The following is a 17647-nucleotide window of genomic DNA, read 5'->3' as shown; positions in this document are numbered from 1 at the left end:
TGGCGACCAGCTGGATCACATTTCAGTTCTCCCCTTGGATCCTAAACTCTCTATTTGATTTTGATTTGATCCATATGCAGACTGCAAAAAGTTCCACTCCCAGCAGGCCTGCATAGGTGTCTTGTTATGATAAGCCTGATTTAGCTAAGCATGTGGGCAATTCAGGCAAAGATCAACTTGTTTGGTGGCCTTGTCTAAACCTCGTCTAAACTGGTTAACCTGTTAAACTGGTGCTTAAACAGGGCTCCCAAAAGTATAAAGTCATTCATACTGGTTATGTAAATGCACTACTCCAAGTAAAAATCTTTAACAGCCTCTATGATATAGTAGAATTGTGTGTATATATATATTAAATACTCATCACAGTTATAACCACCGTATAAACATTTCAATATAAAATGCTCCATATACTTTTTAATATATAATGCTCCAGCTAAATACCTCCATAACATACAGAAAAGACACACTTACGCGATTCACTGTCTATGCTGCTCACACTGTCTGCATGCTGAAGGTTGTGCTTGTGGAGCTGTTTGTAAAGACTGAATTTGGCAAATTTCCTAGATTTTCCCAGTCCTCTGATTCTTGAAGAATCCACTGCATCCTCATCTTTCTTGGCCGGGACTTCAAAACTTTTCTTCTTCTCTGGTCTGTTATCACCATTTAAAGATGAAGTGGAATCAGATGAGATCTTAAAAAAAACAAAAACAAAGGGTAAATTGTTCAGCATGAGCCTAATAAAAAGGGTTTGTGTAGATTTTTACCTTAAAGTCAGCATTCCCTGTAGATTAAATATGAGACTGTACAGAACATTGTATATATTTCTCTTGCATATTTTAGTTAGAGGTATTTTTATGACAGCTTGTCATATAACATATTTTATTTAAATACATAGTTAATTTGGGTTGAAAAAGATAAAAGCCTATCCTACAGCCAGTTCTTTTTCCAAGTACAAATATTATGATACAGTCCAATATCCTTAGTCAGTAACCTGTGTAGTTCTGTATCAAATGCTTTAGCAGACATATACTCTGTCTCTATATGGTTTATTCTGGATCAGATGATAAATGTGTGTTGCTTTAAATGGGTTATTAAAAAAAACAAAAACAAAAAAAAAACAATAAAGGGAATATGTGGGCACATATGCTATTTTTAGCTATTGCTAAAGCAGTAAATTGGCTCATTCTGCTATTTGGTACTTTGTGGTGTTTTATTAGCTCTTTAAATTCTATGATTTATAGCACTTAAATTGTGGAATATCTTCATATAAATGATTAAATGTTCCACGCAGCAAATAATTTTACTATAATACTCTAATATAGTGACCAGGGGCCAATTCATTAAAACACGAGTTTGAATCCCGAATGGGAAAAATTCGGATTGGATACGATAATTTCTGAAGATCACAAATATAACGAAAATGCTTCCGAAAAAATTGTATTAGTCACGATAATATCGTATTGGCGATCCGAAACGCACAAAAATTTCGTACCGAACTATTGTAAACAGCGGCAGAACCTTTTCTGAATTTTTCGTGCAAGCGTCCAAAAAAGCTGCGCAAATGTCCGAAAAAGTCGCGCGGGCACACGAAAAAATCGGCGCAAATAAGCTCGGAGCATTCACGTCTTGATAAATCTCCCCCTCAGTGTTTTGTAATAATGGTTTTATATAACTTTATGTTGCAGATGTTTTCAAGATGATTACCTTATTTATTGCAGTTGTTGACTGTGTTGTTACAATTCGCTTAACGCTGCCAACATCAGTTAGTCTGTGTTCATCATCATCCCATCTTCCGTAGGCTAGGTCAATCCCTCCAACAAAAGCTACAGACTGATCTATCACAACAATCTTTTCATGATGAGCCCAAAGGTACACTGAGGAAGACATGTGATCTGGGTGCCTCATAACCTAAAGACATTAAAACACACAAACAGTGTGTAAAGGTACATAAAACTAAGGCAAACTTTGTTCACTAGATAAAAGTAAAGGTTTCAGTTATCATAATTATGAGGTGTGACAGGAGTAAAGCAAAGTCCACACCAATCACATTTTTGCTAGATAATAATCTTAAGGCAATGTGAGCTCAGAATTTATTTTTTTTGCTTATTTTCCCTAGGTACTGTGAAATGTATATAATATGGATTGTTTAATGTTATCCCTCCAAACAAGTTATGGAAAAACTTATAGGACATGATTTTTCATGTCGTGAGTTGATAATCAAGTATTCCCTAACTCATATTCTAAAGGTGACCATACACAGGAAGATTTCAGCTGCCAATTCTGGTCCTTCAGCGCGATTTGGCAGCTTACCTGCCCGTGTATGGGCACCCCCGACGGGCCTACCCAACCATAATCTGTTGTAATTTGATCATTTGGCCCTAGAATTAGCTCAATATGGGCCACCTTTACGTGGTCATATCAGAAGATCGGCTCGTGGTGAACTCGCCAAACAAGCAAATCTTCTTGTGTATGGCCACCTTAACTTATTTGTCAATCAGATTACCTGGCACAGCTAGCAGCCATAATCAAGTTAAGTATCTGCCAGTGCTTTCAGGTTTTAAATTATTACACAGAAGAGGCAAGAAATTTGCATAAGGGGATATAAAATGGTTAGCTTTAAGTAAAGCTGGTCATATGGCTGATCACATCTTTTGGCTCTTGGGCCAATGATCATATTATAATTGCTAAAAATGCAGTCCATCGGGAAAGGAACACATTAAAATGTTGATTTGATTCCAACAGGAAATTCAAACCCGCCAAATAGATTTTTAAGTATATAAAGTCAGGTCAGACCTTCACAGTCAGCTTTATTTATTTATAATAAGTATTATAAATAAATAAGTCATTATATATAATAAGTCAAGGCAAATTATTTTCCAATAAACTGCATGTGTGTTGCAAACAATTATGGAAATCCCTGCCCAACCTGTTGTTCCAGTTGTGTTGTGTGAACACGTAAGCCAAGTCTTCCCCTTTTCCAAATGTAACTTAAATTACTATCTCATGTAGTAAAAGAACAACGTATAGGGTAAGTCATCTGCCAAAAGGTTATGTTTTAGTACTGCAGCTTGTACCTTGATATTTGGATGAATACGTAGCAGTGTCCTCTTGCTGTACTCGCTGTTGATTCCCAGAGCAAGTTCTACTTCCTTGTACAGCATAACAAATATTTTTACACCTTGTTGCTGTGAAGAGGACACACGTTATTAGCAGCATCACCTTGGACCATTTATTGTACAGACACTATACTGAAGCAAGACCATATTTTGTGGTATTTAGTTTATAAAACAGAAAAACACAAAAAAATGAAGATCAAATAATTTTATTCTATGGAAAATACTTGAGGTATTACTCATAATACTACTTATCTACAGTGGAATTATGTACTGTAATGAAATATTAAGCTGTCCTCCAAAAATCAGGCATTATATCGGACAAGGCATGCACATGGCATTTGTTTGTTGTACTGAATAACAGCTGGATTGATTTTATTTCTTTATGAAAGAAGCCTTCTCATTTCAATTTTGATTATAACTGTTTATATTATGTACTCCTTTGTTTGACAGAAACAAATATAACACAAGCCCTATTCATTAAATGTAATTGTTGAACAAGGGGGTGCACTGTCCCTTTAAGGCAGCTGCAAGCACAAATACAGCAGTGCTATCAACCCCTGATTTTTCACTGTGATACAGGGGACTGATCTTCTCTTTATCAATGATGCATTATGAAGAAACCCAAGGGTCAATGGAATGAGGCTAAAAATGAAGGGGAGCGTTCAGTTCTCTGTTAAATAGCCAATAAAAAGTAAGATCCACTCTTTTAGCCAGGTCACCAAAAACAATGCATCCTTTCAGGCCAATGATCAGACTGCACAGATTGCTGTGTTAATTCTAGCAATTGGGACCCAATACAAGCTTATCCCAAGAGTATCAGGCACAGTGCCCCCTTGCAACAATGCTGGAATTCTGTGGAAAAAAAACTTGCATTGTGCTCACTGCACTTGTGGATGTAAATGAGCCCTAAAACGTAGCATTGCTAGCTTTATTCTTTTTTTTTAGTTTTTTTTTTTCCTCCCAACCCAGTTTTTTTTTCATTTACTTGCTAATTGTATGGTTATCAGCCCAGTTCTTTGAGATCTGAGTTGCACAAACATGAGCATTCTCATGTACCTGTATAATGGCTGGTCAGTCATTATATAAGTATTTCTCATTTGTTGTAAATTAGCTCAGTCTAAGCATTACACAACATGATTTGAGGACAGCCTAGATGCTTATGGTACAATATCACCTGTGTGATAGGTCAACCTTGCAAAACAATAAATCACTGCATAGAGCACTGGGTGGTAGGTTAGATCAAACATCACAAAGTAATAAAAAAAGGAGCATGGTTTGACTAAAATACTGCTAATGGATTACATACATATCATTCCTCCTGTTTTTTTGGCAAATCTGCTGTATGTATACCCCCTACCTGAGTGAAGCAAAAGGAATGGCAAAAAAATATCTTGGTATTTTCTATATCGCTGGTATTTTCTATCTTAGAAATGAGAGGAACTCACTGCTTTTCGTTTAAGAATGCAATCCAGTCTCCATCTGTTTCCTTCCACAACAGGACGCTTTAGGAAGATTTCTGGACTCAACCTTGAGACACAACAATGGGACAAGCACTGAATACATAAGTAAGAGAGCTGACAAATACTAATGTAATTTTTAGTTCTGAACTGAGTGAATAAGTTTAATGAAGAAATCACATTTTAACTACTTTTAAAGCTCATCTTTCTATTACTGACCCTATAAAACACAGAAAGCAAGTGTCACCTGATTAAAAGAAAAAAAAAAAAAAAAAAGATGGAAACTGATCTAATTTGTAAGTAAGCTCCATTAGGGTGGGGACTGATGTGAATCATGTGTAATCTGTGACAGCACTAAATACATAAATAGTAATAATAAGGTATAAGAGAGAAAAACCTATATGAAAAAGACAGAATGGATACGATACTTAGAAATTATTATAATACTAATAGAGAAATCAGCAGAATGTAATTATTCTTTTTTTTTTTTCTAGCCACTTTTACCGCTTCTTTAATAGGAATAGCTGTTGCAATCATCTAGAATCTCAATTTAATAATGCTAACAAAAATGAACAAAACCTGTCAGATTCAGATAGCACCTACAATTCCTGGGTATGTGCCATGTTTGCTAAGCCTTTAAAATTACCCTGGTTCTTTTGTCATCTGAAGCAGTAAGTAGCAACTGTGGACGGTATATGCAGTATATAGTTTAAATACAGGCCTTCAGGATCTCTCATATGTGCAGTAGATTAAAATCTGAAAATCTTACTTTACTACGCCTACATGAGTCTTAGTCTGCCATGGGACAACTAGGAAACCTAACAAAGTGGTGTTGCAGTGATATGTTACTTTTTTATACCAGGGCCAGTGCATTTCTTTCCTATAAAGAAACACCAGGCTAGGGAAAACATATTAACATTTTGGCACCTCAAGTGAATGGGGGGCAAAATATGTATTAATCTATTAGCCTTTACAGAAAATGTTCATCATTTGCATCAGTGCCTGCCTCAGGGACAGTTACAATCTTAAATTTAAAGGCAATGAATTGGACAAGGTCAAGGTCAATTATTTGCTTTTTAGCTTTATATACTGTGTAGTTTCATTTTTTTATTAGTCATCCTATGTTTAAGAAGCAAACATATTTCATTATTTTTTGTCCTTTCCTGTTTAAAATAAGATTTAAGATGGTGAAATGTTGGAAGAGTCCCAGCCCAGACCATATGTGATCCATGTGACAATGAGCCCTTTATTCACAAGGTCCAGTTTGATAAGTTGCCAAGGTTGCCGACACAGCCTGCTTAATGTTATGGGAAAAGTCTTGTAGGAAATTCTTTGTATCACAAGGCCATGCTATTAAAGCAAAGGGAACTTCTTTTATTAGAAACTTAACCACAATTATGTGGGAATGTGGAAAAGTATGTTTAATTGATAAAAAGTGAAGATAAAATACAAAATTGATTATATACAGCCATTTCTATTAGAATAGCAGGCAATTGGGTATCGTATGCCATAGAATATAAAATTAAAATTTTGCTATTTGGGAGACTAAGGACTTAAGGGCCCTTTAAAACTGTATCCCCTAATTCCTGCCAGGCCCTGTGTAAGTGACACCCAAGGCATGCCACCCACCCTTGCTCGCCATCCCCCCACAGTAAAAACAACACATGATGGAGATGAGTGGATTGCATCCAAGAGCCTTGAATTCTGCTCTAGGATATTGCTCTAGGATACACAGTATGCACCATACACTTACATATATGTTCAGTATATGGTGCATAAGCAGGTGAGATTTTCCAGCAGTTTCAATTTACGATCCAACCGATATCCAATAAATAAAGATTTTGGTCAGGACTGTTAGGGCAGAATACATGTACTGAAATTTACGTGGAAAATATTTTTTTTTTGTTGTACTGATAGAACATGGTTTTTGCATGCAGTGCCTTTCAGTTCTGAATATATGTATGTACATGTGGGAAGTTAAAGGGACCTAGGCATCTCTGGTTCTCCCCATATCTTGTATGTCATTCAGGATAACCAAGATAGGAGTGCTAGAAGTGCAAGAAGGCTTGTACTTAAAAGCAAAATTAAGTTTAATATTTGAGTTGATATTAGGCCAAAATTCTGGTGAAGAATTCAGTATTCAATTCAGTCCAAAAGTTATGCATTATGTGCATCTTAAGTTGTGCAATTTCTGGGAGATGTTGTTTTTACTTTCTTCTCGCCTGCACTACTTCTCACCAAGTTAGCCAAACTGCTAGGTTTTCTATAGAACAGTGCCACAGCACAGACATGTGTAAAATGAAATGGTGTTTAAATGGATTACCCGAAACACTGGCTGAGAACTCTTTTTTTTACGTTAGGGTTTTTCTGCAGTGCATATTTTGCATTAAAAAATGAAACTTCAACTTCAAAACAAGGGCACAAATATCTTGTTTTTAAACCCAAATGTAAAATACAAACCACCAATCTGTGATGAAAATTTCCTCTTTTGCTGATTCCATTGCATCGGCCACATCACTGAAATAAAATTTCGCATTGACATACCTACAGTGAATCAGAGGAAATTAGTTTAAAATATTATATATATATGTATATATGGAAACACCCATATTATAACTTTTTTCTAACATTTTATTACATTTTGAACAAATAGCAGTATATCATATATTGTTTTCAGTATACTTGTAAGGCAAGACTGGGTAGAACCAAATAAATTGAGTACAGTGCTTTGTAATTTAGCAGTACCTTCATTTCTACATTCATATAATTGCCTAGCCCTAGATGATAGGAAAGCCATCTTTCTATAGAGACATTACCTTTGCATATAATGGCAAATCAGGGTTAGGGACATCAAAGTGTGGCACACTTTATTTGTTTTCTAGATACTCATACATTGCATATTTTCCTAACTTTTTTTGTTTCCTTGTAATTATATATCCAACACCACCCTGCAACAATATTATATGCCAATTAGCTCTTGGCAGCAACATTAATGCAAATTGGGCCCATAAATCACAGGTCAATGAGCTGTTCCAAGTTTATTTCTTAATACTGAAAGCGATTGTGATGTTTACACTGAGGAATTATGTGATTATCATTCCTAAGCGCACTGAGTGCACTTCAAGTGTAAAGAAAAGTGCTTCTGTTTCCAATTTTGCATTGTTTAGTGTTTGAAATAACAAAAACTTGAAAAAATGAAAATTTTATATGGGGGCCCTGTTTATTATGATCATGTTGTATATTGCTGCTTGGTCCTTACTGATCTGCATTTTTGGTTAGTTGGGCTTCTTAAATGCATGTCCTTCTACTTATGACATCACATGGCACTTACCATTTTGAAAGTGTGTTATTTTGAATAGCTGCATAGGAACCAAATCGGTGATCAGTAAGGAAGTTCTTTCCGTTCTTTCTTACAAATTCCTCAATGGCCTGACCCCACCATCGGGCATGCCTGTAGCTGTTACATTTCAGTATCAAGGTCCTTCAAAAAAAAAAAAAAAAAGTTATATAATTGTTTTTTTTTTTTAAGGGCTATAGTACATTGAGTGTTACTTGCTAGTAGTGTACTTCATACAAATGGAACAACTTGTTTGAGATTTTGTTTCTATTTTGTCTAGTATGACCATGAAACTTTTGTGTATTTTGATCCTTTATAATGCCTTTACTTCAGCCCCCACATCTTCAACTTATTTGTATTGCTGAAGAATTTAAAAGTGAGGATATACAAATGCTACAGCAAAAAAAAATAAACTGCATCTCAGAAACAGCACAGCTATTTTAGCTTTGGAAAGATGCTATAGCTATTTGCAGCTAGAGAGATGGAGGATGCAATAATAGGTGCAAACTTGTTGGCAGGCCTAAAAACCCACAGTAACTAATCCACAGGAAGCAAGCGAACTTATATATGTTATACAGTATATAACTAGGCCAGGAGGAAAATGAGTGCCTATTATTGAATGATACTATTAATAGGAGAAACATTTGTGTTCATTATTGTTTTATCTTATTACATAATTTGTGTAGTGATTGTGGTTTTCTGCAGACAAGGTTTTTTTATTGTTTTCAATTTGGTACGTACATTAAACAATATTCCACGTATGGTCAACTGAAATATTAGTGTTTTCTATTAATGTATTAGGCTTAGTTAGGGTGTTTTTTTATTTTGGTGTATAAACAAATATTAACTTTTTCTATCAAAGTGTTAAGGGATATTTTTACTGTGCATTTCTAGCAAAGCATGAGAAAGTTAATATAAACACAAAGTACTGCACTCAAAAAATGTATTGACTTTTTTTAAACTAAACTAAATTATTTTACAGTAATACCAGGCCCTTTACACCAAAGTACAAATTTAGTTAGTTTTCGATATATAAAAATAAATCAGCATTTTTTTTTTTTTCTTTTTAACTTCTTTTATCAGACTGGACAAAGCACCAACTCATTTTGGCCATGCCATGGCTATGGCAAGTTGGCTGACAATAACATGTTATTTATGTATATGTAATCCTGTTATGACCTAAGGAGGGCCTGGCTAAATGATACTGTATGAGACTGAAACTGTATTTGAACTGTATTTCAACCCACCTTGAAAGATTGTCAATTCGTAAACCATATTTGGTCTCAGTCTCTTTCTTGCCAATCTTTATGCTAAATTCCTTATCAACCAGTAAAACAAAAGAAATAGCCCCGGTGTCTAACTTCATGTAGAGGAGAAATGAATCTTTTACAACCAACCACCTGGTAAGACAAAAGCACATTTCTATTATATAGTAAGCAAGAACATACTAATACCTTACATCTAATTTATAATGCAGATTAACCATTAATTTTTCAGTAATTGCCCCAGCCCATTGAACCTAAATAATTTTTATTCTCAATATGTTTTTATAATAATAGTATAGTATCCTTATATTTTGCAATAGGGGGTACACACACACACAATAATATATATACGCGTAGTATTTTATATACATGAATATACTACATGAATCTACTTAAAATTATAATATTAGAAGACCTAAAGGCGAACCATCAACATATAAAAGTTTCAAGTATTTAATTATGTGTAGTAGATCCAGGATGCTGGATGTGGGTCATACAATACCTTTTTGACCATCTATAGCAAACACTTCCTTGTCCACAGCAGTTTAAACCAGGTATTCTGTGTCCACCAGATCTCTTCATTATCGTTCCTTCACTACAAAAACAGCACAACTGGAGTTATGGTACAATTATAAAAGGTCTTTAATACAAATAAGAAGGTTATATACAACAAGAAAACTAATAAATAAATATACGTAATGCTTAATCATTTTTAATACATTTTGTAATACATTTTTAATAACATTTTCATTAATTTTTTAATGGACTTGTAATATATTTTTTTAAAAAGCAAAGCAAGGTTCAGATGTAGTTCTGTATTCAGTCAAATCTCCATATATTACAATTGTGAATTAAACAAATACTTGTAAATTTGGCCATACACTTTGATATCTTCTTGTTTGGCAAGGACTCCAAATAAGTGAACTACTGTCCAATTTGACCACCCACATGCTGGGCCCAATTGCTTGTCTTGAAGCAAAGGATTGGCTCATACAGCAGGTTTTAAGGAGACCCATTGGACAAAAACTGCATCAATGCAACAACAGACAGACAGATCTATTAGCTTTTATCGGTCGGTGTATGGACAGATTTAGGAATCAATAACTTGCTTTCTTTAGCTTGTTATGAGTAACGCACCAAATCTGCTATGAGCTTATAACAAAAAAAAAAAAAGTCCAAATTTTACCATAGACCATTTTACTTTGTCTCAATTTATGACCACTTTTTTTTCTCATGATGCAACAGTGAGACAGAAGATGGAAGAAGCAGAGAAAACAGAAACAAATATGTTTCCAATAAGACTTACATGCCCTTTGGTCCAAGATCATGAATGAAAGACAGTTGACTTACATCAATAAATTCTCTCTTAAAAAAGAAAAAAAAAACTTTCATATTCTGCAAAGGAATCTTTTTTAGCCAAAATAATACATTTGTTTTCAGTAAGCATGTCACTCACATGTTTAGTTTCTTAGATTAGCATTGCAAAAATGTGTTTTTTTTTTTTAATTTAGCATAACAAAATATTTCAATCTGCCTCCTTCTAGTCATAAACTGTCTGTATACCCATAGTGAGTGAGTAGTTGTTTTCTTGTATTGTTATTTATGTCACAAACTGGCAGACCAGTGATTTGCTGAGACAAGAGAAAGAGAAACATAGCATAACAAGCATACTAGGGTAGTGGCACACACAGTGTTTTCTTTGCTGGCATATATACGCTAGTGGAGAAAAGGCCACTTGCTTCAGTCCACCCTGTCTTGTGTAGAAGACTGTCAGTGTGCACATGTAGCAGGTTTTAGAATGCAAATGCAAAATAGTTAATTTTCTCACCAAAATACGCTCTGTTTGCTGTCAGGCTGATCTCTTGCCTGTCAGTGTGCACTCAAGAAGGGATGGATAGGAGTGGATTGGTCTATTCCCTGCTAATGTATTTACACCAGTGGACCTGTTGAGAAATGTTGTGTGTGACAATGCCCTAAGACTAATGGCACATCAGTTATTTGCACTGGTGACAATAGCCTGAAAGCCTGAAACCACCAGTTAATATTAATAGCAGGTGCCATGGTTGGGTTTATGTGTTTCTCCATAAATGCTAAAAACCAACACTTACTGCTATTGTCAAATAATTTTCATGACAAAACAAACTTAATTGCACACACATATGGATTAATTTTTAATTTTCATATACCCTCAAACATGCTTCTCAAGTATGGTAGGAAACCCACACAGGCTAGGAAAAACATACAAACTCAATGTGGATAGCCACCTTGCCTCCCATACCGTAGATTACATAAAATAATTAATGGAAGCAATACTTATGAATTATGGTTGTAAATGCAGAATGATAGGAGTTTAATAAAAGCTGGAGGGATATTGGATATTCCAAGTCAGACATACATATGCTAGCTCAAGATATAAAACTGACCATGTCATTGTTGAAATCACATGTAGACAATAATTCAAGACTTACAGTTGCATGGTAATTTCTGTACATGGGCATTTTTAATAGTGCCGATAGGTAATCTTCCAACTGTTTCTGTAAAAAAAAAAGAAAAAGTTATCCCAGGACACAACCCATCTGTTTAGTAAACAAGGTAAATTCATTCATGCACAAACACAGAAATATGTCAAGTCCCAAAGGAAAACAGCAATACTCCATGAAGTTTTAATATTTTGATGGGTTTATCACTATTTGATTATAGCTAGGAAGCACAACAATAGAAATATAAGAGAAGAATGCTACCAGTTTTGTGCAATAAACAGGTTGTGTATAAAAATAATTCACAAAAAAACATTTAACTCTTCTGGCTTGTATTTTTATTTTATTATGACATGGGCAGCATTGTTTTAAATTAAATGCAATCAGTGCATCCCCTTCTAAATGAACTTTCTACAGAAAGTCTGAATTCTTACAATTGACTACTGCTCACTATATGTACCCCTGACATTCTTGTACCAAAATTAAACTACCACCCAGAGGACAAGTCTGTACCAGCATATGGCTAGAGACCATCCCTAACATCTGTGGTCATTAAAAAGAAACATACTACATCTTAAAGTAAAGGCAAACAAAATGACTACTAGTTAGCAAATGATTTTCAAACACACATCAGAACTGTTGTGCTTTTTACAGACTTTATAGCGGATGAATAGTTGTTTACTAGAGAGGCATAACCAGGACTACCAAAGACAAAAGTACTGATAGTGATGGTATATGGCATATTGTCATTATTTGCAGGAGGGCTAATGTTGAGCTGTTTTGGAGTAAACTCCAAAAATTAAAGTTGTTGCTATGATGGATAACTGCATTCCCTGCTTGTGAATGACATATACATGAAGAGAGCGTTTGAGTGTAGTTGTTTTAGAGTACCCTTCTGCTTGAAGACTGTTCTTCTCTGACAATCTCAGCATTTCGTGGAAGGTTTGGCATTGACCTTACATCTCCTCTTTTAACTGTTTGTCTTCTTACTGTGTGGCTAGTGGGGTACAAAAGTGCAAAATTACTTATCTGTTGACAGTGAGCCATGAAAAATTCTGTTCCAACAAGACATTTTTACCTTCGGGTGGGTATAGGGATTCGGATAAACGCTTTGTACCGAAGCAGCTCTCTGTGGAGATCTTGAAAGTGCTTGTATTTTCTCTTTACTTGCCATGTAAATTCTCCGTGAGTCAGTTCTATTGTATAGATATTTAGAACTGGTGCCTGAAGGAAAACACAGAACAAAAGTCAGTTTATTACATAACATTTACAAAATGCATACAAGACATGGTGCATATGCAGTCAGTATGAATAGTTGCTCAGGAAAAAAGGTTTTGGGGGTTTTATTCAATTATCATTAGAGACTGTAAATAAAACTCAGCAATATCGTTACTTAGAATGTTTTTAATTACAGGTTTTAGTTGTTCATTATGATATGCTTATTATTATTAACAACTTCTAAAAATAACAGTTATAAGTGGTGTTTGGCCAATAAATACATGATAATGCCCACACAATTCCCATGGCAAAGGAACCTGTTTGCATAAGAGTATGCTATTGAACAGAAGTATTACATATATAGCACAAACAAGCATTTTTTAAAAATCTTAAGTGAATGATGAGTGGCATTTAATTTAAAATATATTCTGCCAGCTTGTTGTACCAGAGAATCTCATAGGTTGTATAAATAGTGGAATTAAATATTTAATAAATGCAAGGTCCGGATTCTACTACAGGCCCTGAATTATGTGTAGGCTAGTTTGCACAGGACTGTAGGACACTAAAGCTGGCCTTACATGCACCGATAATATCGTATGAAACCTCATTTTGTACGATATTCGGTGCGTGTATGGCAAGTCGGTGAGTCGACCGATATCACAGGAGGCTGCTGATATCGGTCGACTTGCCGATTGGCCAGGTTAAAAGATTTTGATCGGGCGCCATAGAAGAAAGAATTTTATAATTTTTTTTTTGTTTTGTTTTTTTGCACAGCATGATAAATAGGCCCCTAATTATGAATAGACATTTTGCTATTGTTAAACATATTCATGTTTGAGAATACTGTATATTTTAAAAGTGCAGTGGGTGGATTTCGGCCCTGAGGCACAGGCAGTTTTTGGTGTATTCGCACAAACTTTTCACACTGAAGCTGTGTGCTGGCACAGTCCACTCTCTGTATGGGCAAATCATATACCTACAAGCTGCCACTGCTCGATATGTGCATGTACATTTGGGGACCATGTTTAAGTAGTTGCCATAGGTGCTACTATTTTCTAATATAATAGGAGAACTATGTGCACATGCACATCCTACCCTGAATTTGCATGTGACAATCTATGGCATATCGCTGTTGAGAATTTGTGGCTGGCAGTTACACACCTGATGAAGTCTGACTGGTCACTTGCATCAGTGCAACCAGCCTGCAGCTGGTGAGGGAAGCTTTTGGGGGCTGATTTTTTCGTAAGTATTCTCATGATATTTGCGATCATCAGAAATTATTGTATCTAATCTGAATTTTTCCCACTGCGGGATTCGAACTTCGAACTTTGATTAAGGTGTCCCCAAGTGTGTTTTTACATTGACAATTTGTTGGAGGAGTATGGAAGTTATAGTCTGACAGCATTTGGAGACCCAATGTTAAGAAACAATGTTTTTGGCCATTCTCTAAAATTAGGGATTTGAAACATGGCTAGAAGGGAAGTATACCTTTAAACTGATGAGTTTTTGACTTATTTAAGGACTACTATGATTATGTCATAACTGGGAATACAATCTGGTTCTCTAGGTCACTGACTGGCCCATTGCAACCAAAAAAAGATTGACTGAGGCTTCAGTGTTATTGTCATTCTTGTTTTTAAATCTTATATTTCTATTTGGACCCTCCCCTACTAATCTTACTTGTGATCTGCTGCCTAGTTGCTAAGGTAATTAAGCCCCAGCAATCAGCTTTAATGTTCAAGCTGGCAGAACAAAACATTTAAATAACTGTAAAGAACACATAAATAAGGGCTAGCCACTATTTGCATTAGAATACGACCACTCATTTTATCATATCAATACCATACCAAAATAAATAATGGGACAACACTGATTATTAGATGCTATGGAGACTTATTTCTGTAATACATGAACATGAGTAAAGCAGGCAACTTATTTTATAAACAATTTTAGCTGTACTACAAGACGTAAAAAACGTGTCCACCTTTGAGGAAGAAGATGATGCAAAACGTTCAACTTCCAAAACCCGAACTTTTATAGGACATCCAATTAAAAATGCTTGAAGGTCAGCGTCTTTGAATCCCTTTGTGTGATAGATGGCAGAAAATGGAAAGCAGGCACCTAAACAAAAGCAACACAAAAAGAACCATTAAATTCCAAGGCATTTAGCTGATAAAATATGCATACTAAATTAACTATATTAGAAATGCACTCACTATTTTTAAAACTACAACAGCAATATTTTTATATATATATATAGAGAGAGAGAGAGAACAAGAACAGAGTGGAGCACACCCATCACCAAAATAACAGCCCTGGAGTTTTTTCAATAAAATTTTTCTTTTTCTTTTGCACCAGGTCCCTGAGCATGCAACACGCTTTCAGATTCTCTCTCTCGTATATAATACATATTTATATTTTGTATTACAGCTGCATTAAGTGTTTACTAATAGGTGGCCTACAGACATACCTATTATTGTGTTTCTGGTATGGTAAGAAATCTGCTTGCTGCTTTCCTGTATTACTTTCATTACTGCCTGCTTAAATCCAACTACAACAAGTAGTCAGTAGACTTGGACTAGGATACAAACAGGCCCTGGCATTTTAAGTACTCAGAGGCCCAAACCCCCCCTCCCCCACAGATCAGGTCTGGTTGTCAGAAATGTTGTGGGAGAACAGTAGAGCACAAAAAAGGAAACTCACACAAACACAGACATAAAATATTAATTTAAAGGAGAACTATACCCCCTGGGCTATAAATGCCCCCTTAACTAGCACTGCCTTGACCCCCCTCACCTCTCCATTGTCGCATAGTTTCTAACTTTAACAACTGTCCCTATTGCTAACACCAACCTAAAACAGCAGAGTAGCGCAGCTGCGTACCTGGCCGACGTCTTCTACACTTCAGGTCTCACCACTGACATGGACCCTGCTTGCAAGCATGTGCAGTTGAAGCTGATTTTCTGCTACCTTGAACTGCACATGCACAAACAGGGTCCGTGTCGGTGGTGAGACCCGAAGTGTGTTCAGTTGCAAAGATGATGTTGGCCAGGTACGCTGCTGTTTTAGATTGGGGTTAGCAATAGGGACAGTTGTTAAAGTTAGAAACTATGTGATAAGGGAGAGGTGAGGGGGGGTCAAGGGAGTGCTAGTTAAGGGGGCTTTTATAGCCGGGGGTATAGTTCTCCTTTAATGTAGACAATACTCTGATCAGAACTGTTCCTCATTGCTGCATGTTAAAAATGCTAATCCCTATGCAACCATGTTGCCATTAAAGTCTCTAGGCCAAGCATGGTACACACAAGAGACTGCACAATGCCAATATTTGCACACACACACACACACACACACACACACACACACACACACACACACACACACACACACACACACACACACACACACACACACACACACACACACACACACACACACACACACACACACACACACACACTGTAAATGCTAAGTTACCTACCACTAACTTTGGTGTCACTTGTGATGTCAGCATCCACTTCTTCTCCCTCAAACCGGAGCTCACTTGTATCAAGGCTTTCTATGAGATTGCTCATGTCTGCTGCAATTTTATGCAGGGCAGAGGAATCTATAGATCTTTCTAGTTTCAGAGACATAATGCACACTAACAGGCTGGCAACACAAGGGCCTGTTGGAAAGAAGATAGAAATCAGTTGAGTCAGCTGAAAAACATATGGTTATTTTATTGTTTCTGTACTTACTTTCCAATTCTATGGTAATAGATAATCCTTGCTCTGCTCATTGGAATAATAAACTTTGCTACAAAACAATTGTTTAAACTTGATTTTCTTTACAAAAAAGATTAAAGGTTGTAATTGCTGAATGCAGCGGTATGCACATACCCCATGTATTAAAAGGCAGTAAATCATCTTAGACCAAAAGAGATTTATGTTTAATACATTAAGCAGAGAGAACACCCTAAACTTCACAACATTGCACAGAGTCAAGCTGGGAGGATTCTGGACAAAAAGTTGCACAAGAGCACTTTTCTGTATTCATCAATGCAAATAGAGTCAAGGTTGTCTCAGCTGTAAGACTAATCTTTCTGGGAAAACCCTGACTGCAACATAGACCAGTAAGAGCCTTAAAGTGGACCCGTCACCCAGACATAAAAAGCTGTATAATAAAAGTTCTTTTCAAATTAAACATGAAACCCCAAATCATTTTTTTATTACCACATCTATACCCATTATATAAGCATTTAAAAATCCCAGCTGTCCTCACAAGCCCTCCTCACATTCCCCCTCCCTCCTCACCATGTAATTTTGTAACCAGTGCATGGACATGGGTATCAGGTCCCCCCATACTGGCACAGAAACAAGATATTGGCAGGATGCAATGCCAGCTTTGATAACAGTGTCCACAAAATGGCCCCTGCCAGCTTGCTGCAATTGTGAATTCCAAGGCTGAAGAAAATAAGATTAAAATAATTTATATAGTGTAAGTAAAGTTTATTTTGCTTGACAAACACAATAGAAAACAATTTGGAATTATTTCTTAAGGTGACAGGTCCCCTTTTAGCCAGTCATACAAGTACTGATAATATCATCATACTAAAAAGTATGATATTTAGTACATATATGCTGCCCTAATGGTCCCAATCAATATCTATGTACTATAAATATCAGAAGGTTCATTGAGCAGGTGTGAAGTTTCTTTATTTGCTACCTTTGTGATAGTGCCATATATGGCCCCTTTTTTGGCATCCATTCATGTATGGCTGCCCTCAGCTTTATTTCTG

General features: G+C 36.0%; 1 protein-coding gene across 4 annotated transcripts in view; it reads right to left on the bottom strand.

The window, feature by feature from the left end:
• Window positions 1–17647, bottom strand: part of pld1 (phospholipase D1) — a 96419-nt gene that overhangs the window by 25886 nt on the left and 52886 nt on the right. For all 4 annotated transcript variants that reach the window (XM_031902209.1, XM_031902206.1, XM_031902208.1 and 1 more), the window contains exons 2-15: window positions 16349–16534; window positions 14855–14991; window positions 12731–12876; window positions 12544–12649; window positions 11644–11709; window positions 10482–10540; window positions 9678–9770; window positions 9158–9310; window positions 7905–8054; window positions 7034–7117; window positions 4562–4643; window positions 3075–3185; window positions 1705–1908; window positions 472–691 (exon numbers count right to left, since the gene is read on the bottom strand). In XM_031902209.1, the coding sequence (XP_031758069.1) occupies window positions 472–691; window positions 1705–1908; window positions 3075–3185; window positions 4562–4643; window positions 7034–7117; window positions 7905–8054; window positions 9158–9310; window positions 9678–9770; window positions 10482–10540; window positions 11644–11709; window positions 12544–12649; window positions 12731–12876; window positions 14855–14991; window positions 16349–16502 (1765 nt within the window). In that variant the 5' untranslated portion in view covers window positions 16503–16534. The remainder of the gene's footprint in view (window positions 1–471; window positions 692–1704; window positions 1909–3074; window positions 3186–4561; window positions 4644–7033; window positions 7118–7904; window positions 8055–9157; window positions 9311–9677; window positions 9771–10481; window positions 10541–11643; window positions 11710–12543; window positions 12650–12730; window positions 12877–14854; window positions 14992–16348; window positions 16535–17647) is intronic.

The sequence above is a fragment of the Xenopus tropicalis genome, chromosome 5, assembly GCF_000004195.4.
Source record: "Xenopus tropicalis strain Nigerian chromosome 5, UCB_Xtro_10.0, whole genome shotgun sequence".
Lineage (NCBI taxonomy): Eukaryota > Metazoa > Chordata > Amphibia > Anura > Pipidae > Xenopus > Xenopus tropicalis.
This window is presented reverse-complemented; position numbering and strand designations above follow the sequence as displayed.